We start from the raw sequence: 23,259 nt of genomic DNA, 5'->3' as shown, positions 1-23,259 counted from the left end.
GTCCTAACAAGTATGGTATAACATTCAGCCTTAAAAATGTACTTGAGAAACTGCAGCTGAATAAAACACAAAGGGCTAACGTCACTCCAACAATCAGAACAAATAAACAGTGTTAAAAAAAAAGTGTTCTCAAAGTCAAAGTAATCATATTGTATCTCTGTCTTGATGCAAAAAAAAAATACTATTTGGGGACAAACACAAAGTAAGTTGAAGATTTGACAATAATGGTATTCAATAAAAAGTATTGAGGGATAGAATAAATTCACAAAATGTTGACACGATTGTTCAGCAAATACAAATAAAATAGATAAAATAATATATTCTAACCAATTATAATATCAATATTAATGGTTCCATTACATGTACAGTGAAACTACTCAATTTTAAAAGACACCTGATATTTTTGGATTAGCAACATGGGTTGGAAAATAGTGAAAAATGCTAATCACAATTCCCCAGAATAATAGGTTTCGGACTTGTTATGGCAGACCAACGGTCCAAAGCCCCAACATATTCAGCTTACAACGATTAAAAACTAAGAACACCGCAAATCCTTATATTCGCCAGGCTGAGGCCAGCAAAGGTTTGGCCTTTTTTCATTGTAAAATGACTTAAACAATCATCCATGTGATTTATTTGAATGATTGTTAACTAATATTTCAACTAACCACTTAAACTCTTATTATTCTGACTCTCAATTATAGATTAAATGTTTGTTTTTTGACTTAAAAAACATATAAAGAATGCACAATAAGCTTTTGTAGGAAACTCAGTTCACTTATGTTATTGACATAGACCTCCAACATATGTTAATTAAAGAGTTATTATTTTTGTTAGCCGACACAAAAAACACTGATTGTGAGACGTGAGTGTTTATTCAGGGGTCTGGTGCTTTGCTTTAAGTTGCTTGGAAGGCAAAACTTGGGGCAAAAAAAGGTTATTTTAAAAATACTTGCTGCGAGTGTACAGTTCATATTAAAGACAAAGCAGATATATCCAGATTTTTATCAACTCAGCTCCTTTTTTAGGATCAAATGAAATAGTCAAAGTATAAAGTGATAACAGAGGCTTGTTGCGAATACATCAGCCTGACTGTGCGTTCTGACAACGAGAAAAGTCAATACCTCGCTCCAGGATTTGCTATTCAAATACTGCACGGCGGCCGCTACTAAAAATGAATTGTCATAGATACGATGCAAACAAGATGTTTTGTTTGTTTCGGGGAAACAGAAGATAATATCAGCCGCAGAATTACCAATAAGCTGATTGATAACAGAGATCCCCGAAGTCCGTTGTGTGCATTAGTGGAAATGTAAATCAAGACAAACAGCATGTCAGTGAGACAGGAAGACATTGAAACACTGATTCACCACAAAATGATTAACATATGTAATTAGAGAGAAAGCAGGCAAATTAGTTTTTCATCATAGAGGAAGATATCCCACATTGACATAGGATGAAGGATCTTTTTTTGACAATACACAACGTTTGTTTTGAACTAGAGGAAGGACATTCAATAAAAAACGAAACGGTATCTAAGACACTAAAGTTCAGCCTGACATGAGATAACATCCTCACCGCCAAAAAAATACCATGTCACCCCAAAATAAAGAAAAAAACATCTGTTCCTTTTTTAAATAAACTATTTTCTACAAGTTTGTCTCCTGAACAACAGTTCAACTGTTTCACCAACTTGCTCCAGCTAGAACATCAATGCGGAACAATTCCCTCTGGAGTTTTCTTTGGAAAGAAAGACACTGTATGTCAATTATAAATATTCAGTGTTACTGAAGCACATGGTGTGTGTCCTGAGAGCCTGACAAATGTGTTGGATGTTGTTTTGTCTGTAAAACATAATTTAATAGTGACTCTATAATTTCCAAGAGCCTGAAGGGATTTTCTTTTGTAATCAATAGACAAAGGATGTTCAGTTTTCTGTCGTGTAAGACTGGTAATAGTATTAACATTTCACAATGGAGAAGCAAGAAGCATTAAATGTTCGGGATCTTTGATTGAAAAATTACTTATAGGATTTTCAAAAAGTTTCCAATACATTTTATGTTAATCAATTAACTAATAGTCTTATAGTAGTTGAATGCACTTCCTTGCTTACAAAACATTTGCAAAGCTATTTCTTAATATATTTCAAATGTGGCATTGTTTGAATACATGCTTTGCTTGCTAGCAGCCTTTCTTACCTACTTTTGTCTCCGACTTGCCACATTTGTTGGCCCATACCCGCACCGACTATCGATCATCATGGCATAAAAAGAAAAACAGCAACCCTATTGTAAAAAAAGGGCTCCATGGCGATGCTAGTGGTCAAAAACTCCACAGTGCCTTTTAAAGCACCGCTATCAGGTTATGAATCTGATCTTTCGCATATTGAAAATGGAAGTAGTTCATTAAGGTCTTCACATAATGAATACCTGTGAATTCAACCACATATCATCGGACGATTCAAGATGAAATCGATGAATTTAAAACAGCTGGATTTTCTTAGGAAACATTTTAAACGTTACTTTTGCTTATTTCACTTTGATTGATCTTTTAATGTCAGTATCTCTTGGAGAACATTAAGTGTAAATCCGAATATAGATTAAATAATATTTAAATTTAAGACGAAACTTTTTATTTTTCAGCTCTGAGTAGTGTCTGCAGTTATACAATTGTTTTTGTGAAGGTCATATTTGATAAGCAATCTGAATTTCTGTAGCTGGAAATTCAGGAAACACTGTTTTGTTAGAGTTAAATGGGCCAATACAACTACAAAACTATAGAGAACAGGACAAAACAAGAAACTTTGTTGGATATGAACATCTCTCTTCACACAGGAAGTGGCGCAAAAAGTCAAGAAAAAATATGCGAGCACTCTATCCAGGGAAAGACAGATTCCCCAACATGACACATTATAAGTTTGATCCCTTTGCCCTACTTAACATTGGGGTTCAACACTGGCGCCACACTGGTTTTTTTCTCATTGAATTTCAAACTTTTGTTTCCTCTCTTCCTGCCATTTACATCCATGCACATAGGAAGTTGCCTAATTTTGGTTTCTTTAAAGGAAAACTCCACCCTGAAACTTTGACACCATCTTAAACACTTTTGTTCCAATTCTATAGGCCCATTTTTTTGTTTTGCAGACTTCTTTTTTTCCTTCTTTCACAAATTACTGCAAACTTAGTTGTTGGGTTGTTAAATCCAAGAAGTAAGGGCTACTTTTAAAAAAAATACTATTATCATTACAAAATGAACAACTTCAGAGAAAGAATGCCATCAAGAGAAAGGACTTTGTCTTTTAAACAGTATAGATAAGCAAATGGCCGCTGGCTATAAATATACTTTTAGGCCACTGCAACTTGATTTCAAATGCACACTGGAATTAAATGGCTTTGGAAAATAGTCAGCGGTAATGTGAAGTGAAAGCAAATTGTAGTTAAAAGGAGGAGTTTAGCGATTTAGTATTGAACTTTGATAAAGTTGAACTGCAGTGATTTACAATTAAGTGTTGTGCTAATGCTTTTCTGCCTTTACATCAGTAAGCATTTGATTGCAGGACCTTTACTTGTAAATATGTTACCATTGTAGTATTGCTCACGTAACAATACTACAAGGTGCTAGGCTTATGTAGATAAAGATCTTAATGTTTACAAAACAACTCTGCAATTACAAACGGTGAAGCCTACAATTTCACAAATGCAACATTCAGTTTTTGGTTTAGTTCTATGATGACAACAATGTTTTTTGAGAGGATTTCTTTACAAATTCAAAAATCTCATAAGCCTTACTTGATGACATACAGTGTTATATGAGCAATTGGAAATTTGTAACAACTGTAGAGTGCCCCTTTTATAAGCTTGAATACAAAGTGTACAGTCTTAAAATCTAGTCTTCTAAAAAGAAAAAAACACCTTGTGCTATGAGGCCTTCTCGTGGGTGTTTTGACTGCATACAGTAATACTCAACATTGCCCTGTTATGTTGTTGTACTTTCTCAAAATACTTTATATCCATAACCCTCACCCTAATACCCGCATCAAACACAGTCTGTTAGGGCAATAAATCATGATATATATTAATCTTATCGTTTATATTAAAGAACATCTTGTCAAGGCTCCAGGGAATCCAGAGGTCAAGGCCTGTCTGCTGCTGGGAGGAATGTTGCCTTGCTCATGGGCAAAATGCTGCTTTAACAGAGGCTAAAGCCTAGAGCACTAAGGATAAACTGAATTGAGCAGATAAACTGGTGTTAGCGATCACAGCACTCATCTTTTCGTGTCCCTCAGCAGATGGCATTAGAATTATTTTGGCAATAAGTAACTGCAAACTTTTCTCCAGTTTCAAAAACAATAACAAACTTTTCTGGAATATTTGCTTTTTAGACATATCTGACCACCTAAATGTACTTCATCTAGGAAACCTACAAAACACTAAAGGTGGAAAGTAACTAAGTACATTCACTCAAGTAAGTGCAACTTTGAGGTATCTGTACTTTACTTGAGTGGTTCCATTTAATGCTACTTTATACTTCTACTCCACTACATTTAAAAAGGGAAATAATGTAAGTTCTTCACTCCACTACATTTATTAAACAGCTTTAGCTACTTTGAACAAAATGCACTTCTTAAAATTAAACTAGAGGACTAACTCTTTCAGTCACAAAAGAGCGAAATTATTAAAAAAATGTTTACAAAAGTCAATCAGAACTTTGTTTGTCTACAGCAGTAAAATGCTATACTTGATGCAACAATATTATCTAGAAATGTCACATACATAAATATAATTATATATACACAAAAAGGCACATTTTCTACACAATGGTTACTTTTACTTTTTAGTATTTTTATAATACTTTTGTACTTTTTCAAGATTTTGAATGGATGACTTGTTATACAGTATTCATACAATAATATATTGGTACTTTTACTCAAGTAAAGCATCTGAATACTTCTTCCACCAAAATCTAGAATACATAGCCAAGAAAGGCCTATTTAAAATGAGGCTTTACAAACAGAATACCAGAGATAAAAGAAGTACTCAGATCTTGTACTTAAGTTAAAGTAGAAATACCAAAGTGTAGGAATACTGTGTTAAAAGTAAAAGTCCTTCATTCAAAATGTTACTCAAGTAAAATTACAAAAGTACTGTCATGTAAATATACTTAGTGTAGCCTACCAATAGTGAAAGTACTGATTTAGCAGATTGGCCCATTTCACATTATAGGTTTAGATCATAATTATTGATACATTACAGTGTAATCAAAGCTGGTAAAGGTGGAACTAATTGTAAAAACTGTATTTACTGCTGAGTAGTTTATTAATTTAATCTAGGTGAAACTAAAGTCTTATTTCAGTTTTGATCATATTGTCAAGCATTGATCTATATCTGCAAAGTAACTAAAGGTACAGAATAAATGTAGTGGAGTAAAAGTACACGATTAACCTCTGAATTGTGGTGGAGTAGAAGTACAAAGTAGCAAAACATTGAATGGAAAGTACCTCAACATTGTAAAGTACTTGAGTAATAGTACTTAGTTACTTCCTACCTCTGCAAAACACAGGTTTCAATGCATAGCTAAGAAACGCCTATTCAATGAGGGTTTAAACACAGAATAGCAGAATGTGCACATGAGTACAAACCCTTGTACGTGCATCTGCTCTGCCTCAACATCCTGTTTCGCAAACGACGATGCTGCAACATCAGCAAGGGAAACCCGATGTGCCGCTTTTTACACTTACAACCCCTTCCGGGCCTCAAATACTCCATGTTTCATATACATATAATCACAATCACGCCAAACCTATTCAAGAAAAACAGGCAATTGAAAGCACCCATTCGTAACAACTGTGTTCATACACCAGGAAACCGAAAATGTTGCACACGTCTCTCCCACCCAGTCTTTAATTCTGACAACCCGTGCATCAGTTTGAATGCATATTACACTATATTATGCGAGCTTGACATCCCTATCTACGAAGACTTTTCCTGTTGATTTACAGGGGAGAGAGGGGCTGTCAAACATCTCCATCCTTACCTTCTCGTGCCTTCAGCAGCACCGTGTTGGCCACGATGTTTTCCAGCTCCATGTTGATGCTGTCAGACGGAGCTCCAGGTCTCCAATCTCAGTGTTAGCCTACCTAAAAACACCGTCTACCACCTCCTCCCTCCGCCCAGCCAAGGAGGAAGATTTCAAGCCTCCAGTTTCTGCTTTCCGCACAGTCCTGTCCGGTAGCAGTCCGCACCCCTCCTCCTCCTCTTCCTCTTCCTCCGCCTCTTTCTCCTCCTCCTCCCTGTCACCGCCCCGGAGCTGCTGTCAAACAGGAGGAAGAAACACAGACGTCTCACTCTGTTGGAAATGGGTTGTTTCAGAAGGAGATCTCACTCTGCTGATTATTCCCGCGTCGTTTTTAAGCTGTCTCGCTAAAGAGGATTCATTTAATAGAAAAAAACTTACAAATAGGCAGTGTTGGAAAGTAACTAAGAACATTTACTCAACCACTATACTTAATAAATGCAGATGTTAACAGACAAAACGTTTAAAATATTATGTTTTGGTAGAAAAGAAACAATCCAACATAACTAAAACCATGAATGGATAAATTTGCTATTTGCTCAAAAATATTTCACAGTTCCAGCATCTTAAATGTGAAGATTTGCTGCTTTGCTTCAAAAAATCTTTACATATTTGTTCAGTTGTTCTGCAATTACTACTTTTAGTCCTAGTACTTTAAGAACAATTGCCTACTCGTACTTCAGTTATTTTACTTGAAATGTGGTGTTTTTACTGTGTGGTATTAGTAGGCCTACTTTTAGTCAAGTAAAGAATCCGAATATTGTTTCCACCACAGAACATAGGCTAATAACTTAAATCAATATATTCTATAGCCTACATTGTGGATGGTAGCATTATTGAAGGATACATTTTTCAACCAAGATCAAATTACTAAAATATTACAACATGTGCATATGTAGCTTGCATAGGGTTCTAATCTTGATAAAGTGTTAATATGGCATAAATATCCTTTACAGTGACAATATTATAATCAAGACTATAAATGAAATCCAATTCCTCCTGACAGGCGTTGGTGCCTCTGAATGTATCAAGAATGAATGCACAGTTACAATTTCAAAAAATCAATATAATATATTTCTGACTCCAGATCTGCCGCTCTTTGTGGCTCATCTCCCTCTGCAGAAAGTGGATTTCCCTGCACAGATCAATGGCAACGTCACGGTGCATTATGCATTAAGAAAGAGTCTCACTGTTTGGTGGGGCAGAATGACGACAGAAGCTCCGGCCAGAGGGTTGATTGAGTTATGAAGTTATTGATCAGCCTCACAGTGATGGCTTCTCTTTGGCTTTCAAAGCGTACTTTCTGGACTAAACTTCCTCTTTACAGCATTATTTAAACAGTTCAAAGACTAGAAGGCCTTTAACTCAAGTCAGGAGAGAACTACATAAGTAATGGCCACAAGTAACTTTGAACTTGAAATTCATGAATAAACAAAACAAGTGATCAATAAGGGTCACAAAAACACAGGTAACTGTCCACAGTGCTTTCTTTGTCTTTTTTTTTTTTTCCTATTGATGGAATAACACCACTAATCTGTTGGGTGTTTGTATGCAAAGCCACTGTTTAGGATGTAAACTTTGTCCGTAGCAATTTAGATTACAGACACAGACAGAAAAATACAACATTTGATGTATAACTTTGAGAAATAGGGATGAGATATTGGAAAATTACAGAAATACAAAACACCAATAAAACATGAATGAGAACAGTTTGTTGCCAGTGAAAAAGTGCATCCAACAAAATATAATAATCTGCAATAAAGTAAAAAATACAGACAATTCAAACATTCATGTTTCACACAAAGCAAGGACACAGAAGAACTCAATTAAGCTTAAGAGAACCACAAAAGAAATATGAAGAATTAATGTGGTAAACACAAAGGATTTTTACTTATATCTTTCATATGTAGCAGTTTGAAAGATGTGGGCCCTGGTGCTCAGCTGACTCTGCTGCTGTGTATCTGCGGTAAACATGATCTCCTTTTTTGTGAGATTTTTTTCACACACAGATTGACATCTAGAGGATAAAAGCTTAAACTGCAGGTTTGCAACCCTCCTCAGATGTCACCGTCAGGAAACAAAAGAATAAGATTGATCATACTTTTGAAGTTTTTTGTATTTTGTCTTAAAAATAAATAGAATGTATATTTTCCCAAATGATTTTTACTTTGTATTTGTTTGTCTGTGTTTTAATTTGCGAATTAATCAAGGTTAACAAAGTCAATACTTCTTGGATATAATACATAATCTCATCCACATGATGAGAAGTTATATATACAATTGTATAGTAAATATTATTCTTTTAATTACCTTTTTGACTTTGTGTGTATTGTGTCAGGCATACACACAGTGCCTGAGAGAAACTTTAAATACATTACATTCATTCAACAACAAAAACATCGAAACTTTATCATTTTAGTTTACCAAATGTATATTCATTATCAATTTAATAGAGTAAAATGATAATTAAAAAAAATAAAGAAAAACTTGAAACTGAAAGGTCGAAGGTGAAAATCGGGCGTGGTTTCTGGTCACATGATCGGAACAAAATCAAATACGCACTTCCGGTTTCTACACGCTGCTTCTCTAGCTCACAACCAACACATCTCTGCTGTTCTGTGAAAACAAGAGAAAAATCTGCAAACATGCCGAAAGCCAAGAAGTCAGGGAAAAGAAAGAAGTTCAATTACAACTTAGACCGGAAGAAGATGAAGAAACAAGCTATCAAGAAATGCAAACCGAGGATAGAAAAGTAAGAGACGTTAGCATGTTAGCTAATGTTAGCTCACAGTAGCCCATGTGAGGATTTTATTTGAGAGATTTACACTCTGCTTGTTTGTAGTTCAGCTTTTATACAGTGTTGGACAAAGTGCTCAAATAAATGTGTATTTTGCTGTTAAAATCACTGATATGTACTGTCAGAAAATGTAGTTTACTCATGCAGAATAGCTCCTTTTAAGTGTTATATTATTATAGAATAATATATTACTCTGTTTTTAGATACATCTTATACTGCTTGAGTGATAGTAGTAAAGTATTGCATCATATAATATAAGCATGTAAATAAAATACATGCATTTGAAAATACGATAATGATATACGTAACAATATTTCCCTTTGAAATAAAGTTAATTGGAAAATCAAATAAATTGTGAACATAGGGACTGGGTTTCAAACAGTCTATGGTTTCAAACTGAGTTTATCTTTTTTATATATAAAATAAAAAGAGTTGAAAAAATATGAGATGAATCACTGAAAATTACATTTACTGGTGGACTAAAATGTAGAACTACATATATATTTAACAGAACCACCAAAGGTACATTTCCATCTCAATTGACCTTCAGATTTGTTCTGGCCTGCACCTTTAGAAGCACTGTTATGTTGTTTGCTTTTCATAGTGTTTCTAAATTGTCCTTTCACTCAGTTCACAGATTCGAAATGCATGGGACGACAAGAAGTCAACATCCAGGAACTTGCAGGACATGGGTCTGGCTTTCGATCCAAACCGCTCGCTGCCAATACAGAAGAAGAGCGTAAGTAACTGATTCGCTTGTATGGTCCTGTAGTTGGATTTTCCCAGGGTCAAATTCAGAGCACCCATTGTTTTTCGAATCGTCAAGGATTTGTCTGACAAAATGTGTTGTATCATATCCTGTATAATCAGACTAGGGCTGTGCAACATTACCTGAAATCAAATCCCTATTGATTGACACATTCACCTTTGTAACAATTAATGAAATGATCCCCTGTACGCAACATGTTCCATCTTCACAGTAAACAACTTAATAATAAGTTACACTGAACATAAAAAGGTTAAACATCTTAATTAGTATATGTGTAATTTAACTGTTTATTTCAATGGGACTTCTGTCCATAGAAAGTCATATTATTACCACTTTTCGAAGCTTCTGCTAATTATTTCCCATTGTATCAATCTTTCGGTTGCTTTGATTACAATATTTTACAATTATACTAAAATATTATATTAACAAAAACTCAGTTCTACATAGTCTAATGATGAGGAAAATTACTGTGTCTTTTAAACACTATATTACATTTATATGTTCTATATCATGTATACACAACAAACATTACACTTTCTTTGTTACCATTTCTTTCTAATCTGCACGGTTAACCACACCCTTAAAAACAGCAATAAGAAACAATGCTACACCCACTTTACACCACTATCAATTTGAAGGTGTGTCTGGCTGCCAGTATGAAGGATCAAAACATGCAAACAAACGATGTGACCTAAATTAGGTGTCCTATTATTATTATTATTATTATTATTTTTCTTTGTCATAGTTTAATGTCTCATATCTGAAAACAACGTCAGTTACAGCGATTTCAAAGCAACTATGAACTGGTGTGTCTGTGTACAATCATGTCAAAAATGACATTTTTAAATACAGCTGATGACCTGTAGATGACTTTGATCTGCATCTGCAAAAGGTGCATTTTAAATCATCAAAGGAGTATTTTACTGTGCCGAATGTGAGCAGATAATAGCCGATCTTTCTCTGTTGCCTGTTGATCAGCAGCTGAATGATTGTGTTGCTCAAGAGTCCCTCAGCAGCTGCTGGAGTTGATAAAACAAGGCTCTAATTATTCAAGTGTTCATGTTCATGTACTGTAGTTTTCATTTATGCCAGAAGGGAGCAACAGAGTGTTGGTTATAATGATTAAACACATGTAACCAGAATAAATCTCCTTAAAAAAACACTATCAGTCATTACATTTATAATGTTTAACAAACATGAATAAAACCTGTTTTTGACTGTGTGAAATAGTATGCAGTTTGTTTTTCTAGTGTGGATGTTCCTCTGTGTAGTTGCTAGTTAAAGGATTCACTGCAGTCTAATGCAGCGATTACACCTACGCTGAAATGGAAAACAAAGTAGAGAATATTGCCTGTTCCTCAGAGTGAGTCAAGCTGAGCCGTTCAGTGGAAATGCGTCATGTGGTACACATATTAACAATGTTTTTGGTCTCTGTTCTTCACTGACGTTCTCCTCCTGTGACAGTTTCTCGGTATGGTATTGTTGAAATGGCATCACTGATGAAAATAAAACATAAATCATTCCTAAATCATTTGTTTTTGTTCACACGTGTAGCTCACCCGTGAAGACAGAGTAACTAAGGCTCCTGTCGAGACCGTGACCAAGCCCTACGTTGTCAACCGTAAGTAGTTTATTTTTAAGACCTCGTCAATAAAATGAAAGTGGTAATTTTGCATTTGATCCATTTTTAAGTCTCCATGTTTTGCTAATAGGCCTTTGTTTTTGCATTAGAGATGTATCCTTTAATTTGGCTTTGTCAGTCTGATAAATGTGAAGATTTATATTATATTAAACTCAATATATTTTGGTTTTGGAGAAGGAAAGACATTTAAATACATTTCCGGGACATTTTATAGAAATCTCAATTGATCAATAATACAAATATTAAAGGTTATTGTGCTCATTTTGAGGTTCATATTTGTATTTTGTTCCTCTACTGTGACATTTTACAAGCTTTACATTTCAAAAAGCTCTTTATTTTTCTCATACAGCCTGTGCTGCAGCACCTCTTTTCACCCTCTGTCTGAAACCAGAGCCCAGTCTGCTCTGGTTGGTTAGCTGGCTGGCTCTGTTGATATGTCCCGCCCCTTAGCACGTACAATGTGTTGAAGCGCCAGCCAAAAGAAGCACGAGTGTTACATGCTGATACATTTAAGCCTCTTCAGACCCTTTACATGCACTAAAACATGTATAACACAGTACAGGAAAGTGTAAAACCACCAAAAGCATCATAGGGTCTCTTCAATAATAATCAGTTGCAGCCTAGTGCCAACCAGTCTGTGCTGCATTAGTTTGAACTCTACCAGCATTAAAACATTTGGATGGTGCAACACAGCAGTTGTCATGTTTCTAAAGAGCTCCATGTGATCTCTCACTGCTGTGAACACAGTGAATCTGTCAGAAAGTCGACACCTTTTGTTATTCAATGAGATTCTTTTCTCTCATGCCTTGTCTTTTTATATGAAGGCTGTTTCACACCACTTCCAAGGATCTTTCCATTTGGACACTTGATGCTATTTCAGCCTAATTAGACCAGTTTGAATGAAAGCAGTACACGTACAGAATGTTGTTGTTATGCACAGTTGCATAGAAGCACCGAAGAATCAGCCTCCAGCAGCAGCTGCTCTAGTTTTCAGTGCTGAATAACTTTTATTCCTCCAGAAATACGAGTGCTGCTTTTTATTCTTTGTTGAATAATTCCTTCTTCTTCTTTTTTTTAAATGACTGAGATGCAAAATGTAGTTTTTGTCCACCAGCCAAACGGCTAATGAATATGCACATTGTACCAGCAAGTTGATGGATAACCATTGTTTTGTGACTATAGAAATCTACGAGCCGAACAGAGAAATAACACAAATAAATCCAATGGAATCAGTAAAAGCAAACGAGATGGAATATTCAAATGAATGTTTGTACATTTTGGGATCCTCTACGATGTTTTTTTACATCCTGATTTCTGCAGAGCTGGAGGAGGAGGCCAACCGTCTGCAGAAAGACTCCAAGACGTTATCCTCAGACCTGATCGAGTATGCACAGCACATGATCCGAGAACACAAGGACAACTTCAAGGTAAGAGCTGCAACAGGAAGCACATTAACAGAACGGGGAGATGAAAGAGAAACTATGCCCATTTTCAAATTAGATTCCTGTTATTGCATTGGTCTCAGACAGTCCAAAAACATAAATAAACATCAAATAACGTTCTCCTAAATCCAAATCATAGAGTGTTGGGTTTAACAATGGGACCAAAAAATATTGGTGATTTGTTAAGAACATAGCTGGTTGTTTATTTTTGTGGGGGCTTTTCATGAAGGGTTGTCAGTGACGCTTCCTCCAGTTATAGACACATGGCACGAGGGCATGGTTCAAATCTGGGTTTTATTCCATACCAGACCAACCCGTGATAACTGGGTTGAAAGAGAACAATTCAAAGTATACAACGAATGAAATGCATGTATGCGAGTTATATCATCTACTCTATTTACACTACAAATGTATCGGTAGGAATCTAAGTGTATCCGGAGCAAGGCAGGCACTCTAAAGTAGCAGCCAGTTTAGAAGATTTTAACATATCACCCCAGATTGCTACAATGCAAAAAACTCAAACTCTTGATATCTAAAAAGTGTGTTACTTGCAGTGATGCAAACTTGTCACCTTTCGGCGAAATTCGCTGTTTTGAATCCAAAATAGGTCGTTTGTGTGATTCATATAGATCTGCAATGAAAATATTTTTGGGGTATGGGGGGGGCTGGGACCCGGAGTAATCTGCGGCCGTGAGCTGTTATGTGCCATCATGACACTTATGGTGTTCTTTTTTTATATATTATAATGAAGTACGAGCTGTGTGCTCGAGTCTTCCTGCCTGTCGGCTCTGCTCATGGATGTATAATAAGGCTCTGCTGCTCCGAGATGATGGTCTAGCTTCAGCAGCTACATTACCTACGGGTGCGTTCGTTAATATTAACTGCGCGTCCGGAGTCACTGTGGCACAGACTGGACCGCTGGTGAACAGCTGTTAGAACAGGCCGTTCAGGTGTTCAGAGCAGAGCTCCCTGTCGGAGCGGCAGAGCGTGATGTGAACTGAAAAGTTTTTCTGTGGCAATATTATTTAAGGAATCGTTGAGCTAGCTAGCTAGCATACATTGTCACTATCTGCTAACGTTAGCTTTAGCCTTCTATTTTTAATAGTTTTTTTCAGAGACTATAAACGGAGGTGGTATAAGTATATATATATTGTACTTGAGTAAAAGTAGAAGCACTCAGATCTTGTACTAGAATAAAAGTAGAAGTACTCAGATATTGTACTTGAGTAAAAGTAGAAGTACTCAGGTCTTGTACTTGAGTAGAAGTAGAAGTACTCAGATATTGTACTTGAGTAAAAGTAGAAGTACTCAGGTCTTGTACTTGAGTAGAAGTAGAAGTACTCAGATCTTGTACTTGAGTAAAAGTACTCAGGTCTTGTGCTAGAGTAAAAGTAGAAGCACACCGATCTTGTACTAGAGTAAAAGTAGAAGTACTCAGATATTGTACTTGAGTAAAAGTAGAAGTACTCAGGTCTTGTACTTTAGTAGAAGTAGAAGTACTCAGGTCTTGTACTTGAGTAAAAGTAGAAGTACTCAGATCTTGTACTTGAGTAAAAGTAGAAGCACTCAGGTCTTGTACTAGAGTAAAAGTAGAAGCACACAGATCTTGTACTAGAGTAAAAGTAGAAGTACTCAGGTCTTGTACTTGAGTAAAAGTAGAAGTACTCAGATCTTGTACTTGATTAAAAGTAATAGTCCCAGAGTGTAGGAATACTCTGTTACAGTAAAAGTCTTGCATTCAAAATGTTCCTCAAGTGAAAGTAGAAAAGTATTATCATCAAAATATAGTGAAAGTAGCGAAAGTAAAAGTAGTCATTGTGCAGATTGGTCCATTTCAGAATAATAGATATGATATGTTTTATAATGATTGATCATGAAAGTGTTCTCAAAGCTGGTAAAGGTGCAGCTAGTTTGAATGACTTTGTATACTGCAGGCAGGGTAGCTTTTGGATTTACTCCAGGTGGAACTAAAGTCTGATTTAACACTTGATTATATTTCACTTAATTAATCCAGATCTGTGAAGTAACTAAAGGTATTACATACATGTAGTGGAGTCAAAGTACACCATGTACCTCTGAACTGTTGTGGAGTAGAAGAACAAAGTAGCAAAACATTGAAATACTTAAATAAAGTACAAGTATCTCATAATTGTGCCCAAGTATAGTACTTGTTGAGTTTATGAACTTAGTTACTTTACACCATGTGGCTATAAAGATAGAAAGACTAAGCCTTGCACAGAGGCATGAAAATACATTTTCAAAATGCTCAACAGTGCTGCCAAAATTATAAACTGACTGCTACACAATTTAAAATAAATGCTTTTATATATTTCTATTAGATGTGACTCTTTGGCGTGTCTGTTATTATTAACACTGCTGCTTTAGTTGTTCTGCTAATATCCTCTGTTATTCCTCATTTTAAAGCCGATATTCTGTGGGGTGGGGGAGCCGGGGGCTCGGATCCTTGTCACCTTTTTCCTACCTGATGAGTTTGCATCCCTGTACTTGAGTGAAAGCATTGTCATCAAGATAAACATAGTTTTATATAATTGAACTTGCTATTCGCACTTTTCAAACAAGGCATCAAATATTCGATTCTCAATGTCTTAACTTTGGCTGCATGGCCTGGAACTGGAAAACAGTTTTCCTGATGGTGTGTTCAAGGACACTTTGACATATGAGGGCAAGTTGCCAAGGTTTAAGATTCTTTCTTTTCTTGATATGTGTTTCTTTGTCGTCTTAGCTCAGAATAGCGAAGGAGTGTTTATCAAAAAAGTTCCTCATTCAAATGGATTTTCAATTGTTGCTTTAAAAGGGACTTAGTCTTCGCCGGGAGGAATGCCAAGCCACAATCAGTCAATAACAGAGAATACTGTGTGTGCGTGTAGTTTATTCTGCAATAAAATATCCTTTCATAGAAAATATTTCATCCTTGACTTTAAACTCTGAAAGATGAGTCACGTTTCATTAAATGACCGCCCTCTAAAAATGTATTTTCATGTGAATCGTGATCAACAAAACATCACGCTCAAGTCAACATCTGAGCTGAGCCTCATCAAACTGAAAAGAGTAACCCTTTTTAGATTTAGCAACATTACATCTTCTCCTTCCACCAACCTCAGGACCAACATTGAATATTTTGCCCCACTTAAATTTGCAACAAAAAAGTCACTTAAAACTGTTCTGTATCCGTCTTAGTTTGCACTAACGGTCCAAAATACAGAAATACGTTTCTCCACATACATATATTTAACAATCATCACTCATATATATGTGCATTCAACTGATCAGTGTTTTACCTTAGGCGCTTTCACACCGTAAAGCAGTACTTTTCCCAGGAATAGTTCGGTTAGTTACTGGGATTTTGCGTTCACACCAAAAATATCTGGAACTAGAACCCCTTAGTCCCTGCTAAGGAGCAGGGACTTTCCTGGGGAGAAAAAGCTTCCCATTTCTGATTGGCTGGACCAATTGTAAACCATGCCCCCACCAACGGAGAGAGACTAACTTATGGCAACACAAAAAAAAACGTGGGAGCGGAGGAGGTGTCTGCGCTTCTGACGATTTACTCGGAAGGCTTCAGTAGAAGCTGCTGGGAGTCCCAGCGGCTTCTACTGAAGCCAGTCCCCAACTCGACTTCGGGTGGCAGTATACGCCGTGAAGTTGTTTGCGGCCTGCCAGTAAACCCAAAGCAGAAGAAGTGACGTCAGCGGCTTCATTTGCCTAATCCTCCCTCAGGGACTTATTCCGGTGTGAACACGATCTGCTCTTCAATCAATCAATCAATGTTTATTTATATAGTCCGATATCACAAATGTCACATTTGTCTCAGTGGACTTCACAGTTGGTACAGAATACAGAATGACAATACGACACCCTCTGTCCTTAGACCCTCACACCGTACAATGAAATACTGATTACAGTCACTGTCGTAAACTTGAAGTGAATATATTTTTGGAATACTTATTGGAATTATTGGTGGAAAAGTTTCCTCACAAAATGTCATTCATTATCGGCAGAACTGTGTACAGACTGCACAGCGCTGCAGCATGTCTGCTGAGCGAGAGAGAGATGCAGCGAGTCTGTGAGGCCCCGCCCCTGCACGCAGATGACCTCTTTTAAAATATATTGAAAGTTAGACACGGAGATGGTTAGATAAAATGTGCAAGATAACGTTTATGTAGCATTTATTTTTTGTCGAAATGATGACATTTCATAACGGGATCAAATAAATGGCCTGCTGCTGCTGAATGCATGGGGCAAGTGACTGGAAAAAGTTTGAAAAGTTATTACATTGTTTCAGATAATATTAATAATAATGATAATAATTCATTCTATTTAGGGGCACCTTTCAAAGCACCCAAGGACACCTTACAATTCATAACATATTCCAACGAAAGGTTTTAAGACAGTACAAAGAATGCAGTCCGGGTGATGTTTTTTATGTGGGGTGCAGATGAGAGGGAGCTGTCCAGAATGACACAAAGATGTTGTGTTTGAGTTCTTGATAAGCTATTAAAACAGTGAAATAAGTGTCTCCTGTTCACCAAAACATACCCATCTGTTATGGAAAAAGAAAGTATTCCAAAAGTAATCTGAATATGTTATTTTTTTAAGACACGTAACTGTAACTGTATTCTGATTACTTTCAGAGCATGTAGGCTATTCAGTGACTGATTACATTTACAAAGTGACCCTCCCAACCCTGCCTAGAAGTGATCCTTCGTTAGAGTGAAGAGTCTGCTATAAGCTTTATGCCCCCCCCAGAAATCGCTGGCTCGCGATAGTGTCTATTGGATACATTTTGGCCCTTGGACAAATGTAGTTGGTGATCCCTGAAGTAAGGTGTCCCCCGACAGTCCAAGCCTATAGCAGCTAAACCAGTGGTCACCAACCTTTTTAAGCCCAAGATCACCGACCTCGGCCTAGGTGAAAGGCGAGATCTACCTATTGCAGAATTGAGTGAAAAAGACGGCCCAGACAATGCTTCTAATTTGACGCCTTTTATATAGGCTAATTGCATCTGAATTACTGTTACAATAAAGGCTCCATAATCAGCTCACGGCATATAGGCAGGGGTAAAGTGCTATTGGGGGGCTGACCTCACCTCCTCATTGGGGGTCCGGGGGGATGCTCCCCCGGGAAGATTTTTTTTAAATATTGAAGTTGAAAGCATTAATCTGGTGCACTTTGAGAGCAACATGCAGAGATCTATGGATACCTCTCTCAGCACCCATATGAAACAGAACTGTAAACAGATTTTCTTTTTCTTTGTGGATATTTTAAAAATCACATTAAACTGTATTCTTGTTTTACTGCCATATAGTAGGCTTTCATACCTTTTTTTCATTTATTCTCTTATTGTTTGTATAACTATAATGATCATATGAAGGTGTGCCGCGGAAATAATCTTTTGAATAATTTGTGACAAAACTGTTCTAAACACTCAAGAGTCCTTTAGCTCACCTGAGCCCCTCAGTCTGACAGGAGAAGACTCTCCTCCAGCTTGTTGTGGAAACAGCTCCTTATGTCCGTTAGTGCAGCTAGCTAACCAGATGCTAACATCACGGTCCCCACTAGCACCGGTCCCTCTCTCTCCCTCACTCCCTCTCTCCCTCTCTATCACACTAAATGCGCTATCGCCACACACACACAGAGCCGAGCTTGAATGACACAAGCACACGTGTATTTCCATGCAACTCTCTGATTGGTCTGGTGTGTTGCCTCTGTTGCGTTCACTGAACACGGGAAATTACAGTCCTGACGTCGTCTCTTGTGTCATGATGAGTTTCACGTAAAGCACGGTTAATGTATTATATCATTGAGGTGTCTCAAATATACGTCAATCAAGTGGCACCTGCTAATGGGATGGTGGATGATAGGTTTACATCTAAAAATATATTTTTCAAACATTATTATTTTAATTTAATTTTTCTTTCTTTTGTTACTTTTTTTTGAACGGTCCGCGATCTACCCGCACCACACTCGCAATCGACCGGTCGATCACGATCGACTGGTTGGCGACCACTGAGCTAAACTAACGTGTCTACGTACATGCACTCCCTTAGGATAGGTTGAGGGATAAGGGTAGTAAGTAAAAGGTAAGGAACAGACGTGGAGAGGCACAACGTGTCTACGTACATGCTAGGGCTGTACCCGAATATCTAAATATTCGTTCGTTGTAGTACTATTCGGGTTTCAATTTCGTTATTCGTTTTTTTTGTTGTAATTGAATTTATTGAAATCTCCAATATCAACGATATCAAAGAGCTTGTGCCTCTTCGGGGTGTGCTAACACTTAACCATAAATGTTATCGTTTACTTTCTCCGTCTTTATATGTAGATATTACTTTTTCTCCGTTAATCTCTGTCACGTTCTTTCCATAGCAACAGCAACTTCTTGTCAACAGCGCTAACTCTCCTTCAAAATAAAAGCATGTCCATACAAAATAGGAAGCCAAGCCAAATTACACTTAAGACATATACAACTGCAACGAAAGTAAACACAATGCAATATCCTATTTCAATTAACACAAATTGGGTTATATACACTGAACAAAAATATAAATGCAACACTTTTGTTTTTGCTCCCATTTTTCATGAGATGAACTCAAAGATCTAAAACATTTTCTAAATACACAAAATAACCATTTCTCTCAAATATTGTTCACAAATCTGAAAAGATCTGTGATAGTGAGCACTTCTCCTTTGCCGAGATAATCCATCCCACCTCACAGGTGTGGCATATCAAGATGCTGATTAGACAGCATGATTATTGCACAGGTGTGCCTTGGGCTGGCAACAATAAAAGGCCACTCTGAAACGTGCATTTTTGCTTTATTTGGGGGGTCCGAAAACCCTACATGTCACCCATTGAGCATGTTTGGGATGCTCTGGATCGGCGTATACGACAGCGTGTTCCAGTTCCTGCCAATATCCAGCAACTTCGCACAGCCATTGAAGAGGAGTGGACCAACATTCCACAGGCCACAATCAACAACCTGATCAACTCTATGCGAAGGAGATGGGTGACATGTTAGGGTTAGGGTTTAACCCTAGGGTTTTCGGACCCCCCCAATAAAGCAAAACTGCACGTTTCAGAGTGGCCTTTTATTGTTGCCAGCCTAAGGCACACCTGTGCAATAATCTGTCTAATCAGCATCTTCATATGCCACACCTGTGAGGTGGGATGGATTATCTCGGCAAAGGAGAAGTGCTCACTATCACAGATTTTTTCAGATTTGTGAACAATATTTGAGAGAAATGGTTATTTTGTGTATATAGAAAATGTTTTAGATCTTTGAGTTCATCTCATGGAAAATGGGAGCAAAAACAAAAGTGTTGCGTTTATATTTTTGTTCAGTGTACATTAACAAATAACTATAAAACAACAATACTGTAGAATAACAAAATGAATTCCGTGAATAAACAGAAATACACGTGTTGAAGCGGTTCGCTGCTGATTAGCACCCCCCCCGCGCAGATCGAATATACGCTGCTGATCATTACCATATATCCGGAGCCCGAAAAATTGTATTCGGGACAGCCCTAGTACATGCACTCCCTTAGGATAGGTTGAGGGAAAAGGGTAGTAGGTAAGAAGTAAGAAACAGAGGTGGAGAGGCACAACGTTTCTACGTACATGCACTCCCTTAGGATAGGGTGAGGGAAAAGAGTAGGAATTAAGATGTATGCGCCACATCTATACCATGAGCGCATTGCTCCTAAAACGTTTTTTGGCACTGACACCAATCAACAGTTGTGCGTCGACTCGGCAGGGATCAAGGAACGTAAATGCCTCTCCCTGCTTCCACCGTCTACACACACAACCAAATGATGAACTGATGAACTCTTTAGTTCATCAGAACTAAAGAGTTCTGATTAACTAAGTACTGGGAACTAAGAACGGCAAAGTACTTGTTGTGAAAGCGCCTCTTGTTGTTATTCAAACAGTTACTGGCATGTCTAATCCCATTTTAGATTTTATTACACTTGAGTAATTATCTGTACTGTCCTGTATTTCACTTTTTCTCTGTTGCTGCTATAACTCCTGAATTTCCCTACGGGATCAATGAAGGTCTATTTTATTTTATCTTGTCTTATATTTGACCAAACGTCCTTTTCTGTGTTATCTCTGCAGGAGATGGCCAGGGACGAGAAGAACTACTACCAGGACACACCCAAACAGATCAAGAGGAAACTAATCGAGTACCAGCGCTGCCACAAAGAGCATTACAACACCTTCATGAGCTCACTAGCACCCCAGCCCATAGACCAATAGAGGAAATAAAACCCTTTCTCTGGACTTTAAACCATTCTCCCTATAGAATCTCATTCTGGACAGACTGTTGAGTGCAAACAGGACAGAGGACCAGAAGATGCACTCGGAGCATCACCAATAATCAGAAAAACCATCAGTGACAGGAAGTGGAGACGAGTATTACTTCTATGTCTTGTTAAGGATCTTTCTGTTACTTTCCTCCTCGATCAAAATGTCCATTTTGTTTCCATTGATAAAGTCTTGATTTGACCTCTGTTTTAACTGTACAACATGATTGAATGAGATGTATTTTTATTGTCATTTAAAAACCCTAAATCTCAATTTGTGATGTTTTCTTACCCTGGGATGAACAGCATCCTCTCATGCACACTGGAAAGTTTTCTGAAGTTGTCGGCCATTCCCATGTTGATCCTCACAGGATGTGTTTAGATCTTCAGTGAGAGCATCAGATGTTGTCTGAGAGGAAGCTCTCAGCAGCAACATGTTTTTAACTGCACTGGGTATTTTGGTTTAAAAACATGTTTCTCTATCTTTTTTTAAAACAATGAAAGTCATTTAACCATTTGACTCTGTGTCAATGCATTTGTAACAGTTTTAGTTAGAGCGATTTAGTTCAGGTCATAGAGTTAACATTGTTGTTTACTTTGATTGTGCCATTATATTTCAGGGAATTATTGTGCGTACACTTAATTGCTTTTCATGCTTTAAACAAAAATAGAGCCAGCAGGAACATTATAAATGCATTATATTATGTCTTGCATCTGAAATGCATGTACACTTAAGACTTTTTTTTTTAACACAAAAAAAAAATGTGAGGTTGAATATCTATAATATTTAATAATAAACCTTTATTATATAGCACTTTTCATACAACACATGCAACTCAAAGTGCTTTACAAAATGACACATCACAAGTTAAAAATAAAAAACAAGAAATCCCCCTCCGATTATTTGTTAAGAACTTTACAGGTACATTCAGCAAATTATAACATTTTATCAGGTTAATAGACACAAGGAGGTCAAATGTATGATAATAAAAATAAAATAATTAATGGTTTATCTCTGACAGATAAGACACAAGACAACTGAATCGATGCAACAATATGAAATATAAAAAGTCTAAATGATTGTAGTTTCAAGTATTCTTAGCCCCAGAACTATTAAGTAGTCCAGCTCCCAGAGCTTATAGTGCCGCTACTTTTAACCAAAATACAAATAAAACTGCATTCATTAAAAATGTGTTTTTAAACTATTCTAATGTTGTAGCAGTTTCTCTCGCAGCTTTGAGCATTTTTGTGGAAGTAAACTGGCATCTATTGCTGTGTGGAGATATCTCCCTTCAACACGTGTGCAATAGCAATCATGATGCATGCAAAGTCATCAGCATACTAACTGCTCCTGTCCCTGAGATCCAGTTGAACCTTCCTCTTGTTATAATATACTTTAAAAAAAGAGCTGCAGGTCTGAAAATAATTGAACCTATCAATATGTAGTCCAGTTTTTATAAACCTGAAAATCCCTCAAACCATCCTGGATGGAAAGCAAAACCTTCAAGCCTTTTTTCCATTCAATAGTTCAGGATTGTCTCCTTCAAATCCAAACAACGGCATGTTTCATGATCCTTAGGCAATGACAAACTGACAAATCTTCTAGTTCATGGTAAAACTAGTCCCAGTTTAGGAACATCCCCGACCCACAATTCTGCTAAATGTGGGTTCAACAGGGTCAGGAATTTGCCCCCCTGATGTTGCAATGACAAACAGACTCCATTCCTCGAAACACATTTGACATTTAGAGCGACACGGATGCCTAATTATCTGGAAAATGTTGTTGCATTATTGCTAATGAGTGAACACTGAAGTTAACAACAGTGGCTAATTGCTATTTCACGTTTTGATGTCAATAATAAACATGGTGGAAGCAGCTAGAGTAAAGTAGAGAGAAAACCCTGCATTTTTTTCTCTGTGATTATCATTTTGTAGGTTGTTTTAAAAAGTACATTCTGTCCTGTGTCAGTGAAAACCCCTTTTAAAGCCTTCAATCAAATTGACCATCCAATATTTTATTTTGTAATAGGCTTCACAAAGTCACATGGTAAAACAAAGATACATCCTGTGATTTCCTGCTTGTGAACCTTGAGCTCTTAAATCTTCACAGTTTTGCGTTATTACAGATGTTCTGCTGCACAAGTTAACAGCAAAACAATAGTTTGACCTACGGTACTTGCTGTGTTGACCTTGTCCTCTCTCGTCAATC

The 23,259-nt window shown here is 37.0% G+C and overlaps 2 protein-coding genes across 3 annotated transcripts in view; one reads left to right on the top strand and one right to left on the bottom strand.

Annotated features, from left to right (window-relative positions):
• The window catches only part of grk6 (G protein-coupled receptor kinase 6), a 47,035-nt gene extending 40,772 nt beyond the window's left edge, over positions 1-6,263 (bottom strand). For both annotated transcript variants that reach the window (XM_079647553.1, XM_079647554.1), the window contains exon 1: positions 6,034-6,263. In XM_079647553.1, coding sequence (XP_079503679.1) covers positions 6,034-6,085 — 52 coding nt within the window. In that variant the 5' untranslated portion in view covers positions 6,086-6,263. The remainder of the gene's footprint in view (positions 1-6,033) is intronic.
• A 2,357-nt stretch (positions 6,264-8,620) lies between these two features.
• On the top strand, positions 8,621-21,324 carry nop16 (NOP16 nucleolar protein homolog (yeast)). Its single transcript, XM_079651569.1, has 5 exons — positions 8,621-8,824; positions 9,500-9,608; positions 11,193-11,259; positions 12,601-12,707; positions 20,863-21,324. The coding sequence occupies exons 1-5, from the start codon at positions 8,718-8,720 to the stop codon at positions 21,001-21,003; spliced, it is 531 nt and encodes a 176-aa protein (XP_079507695.1). The 5' UTR covers positions 8,621-8,717; the 3' UTR covers positions 21,004-21,324.
• Positions 21,325-23,259: the final 1,935 nt, after the last annotated feature.

This window comes from Notothenia rossii, assembly GCF_949606895.1.
Source record: "Notothenia rossii genome assembly, chromosome: 9".
In the NCBI taxonomy this organism is placed as follows: domain Eukaryota; kingdom Metazoa; phylum Chordata; class Actinopteri; order Perciformes; family Nototheniidae; genus Notothenia; species Notothenia rossii.
This window is presented reverse-complemented; position numbering and strand designations above follow the sequence as displayed.

Bases quoted from the DNA above. Each gene is read 5' to 3' on its own strand.
- nop16 (XM_079651569.1), top strand. From the start codon at position 8,718: ATGCCGAAAGCCAAGAAGTCAGGGAAAAGAAAGAAGTTCAATTACAAC. The intron at 9,609-11,192 runs GTAAGTAACTGA...TCACACGTGTAG, and splicing joins TGCCAATACAGAAGAAGAGC to CTCACCCGTGAAGACAGAGT. The intron at 12,708-20,862 runs GTAAGAGCTGCA...TTATCTCTGCAG, and splicing joins AACACAAGGACAACTTCAAG to GAGATGGCCAGGGACGAGAA.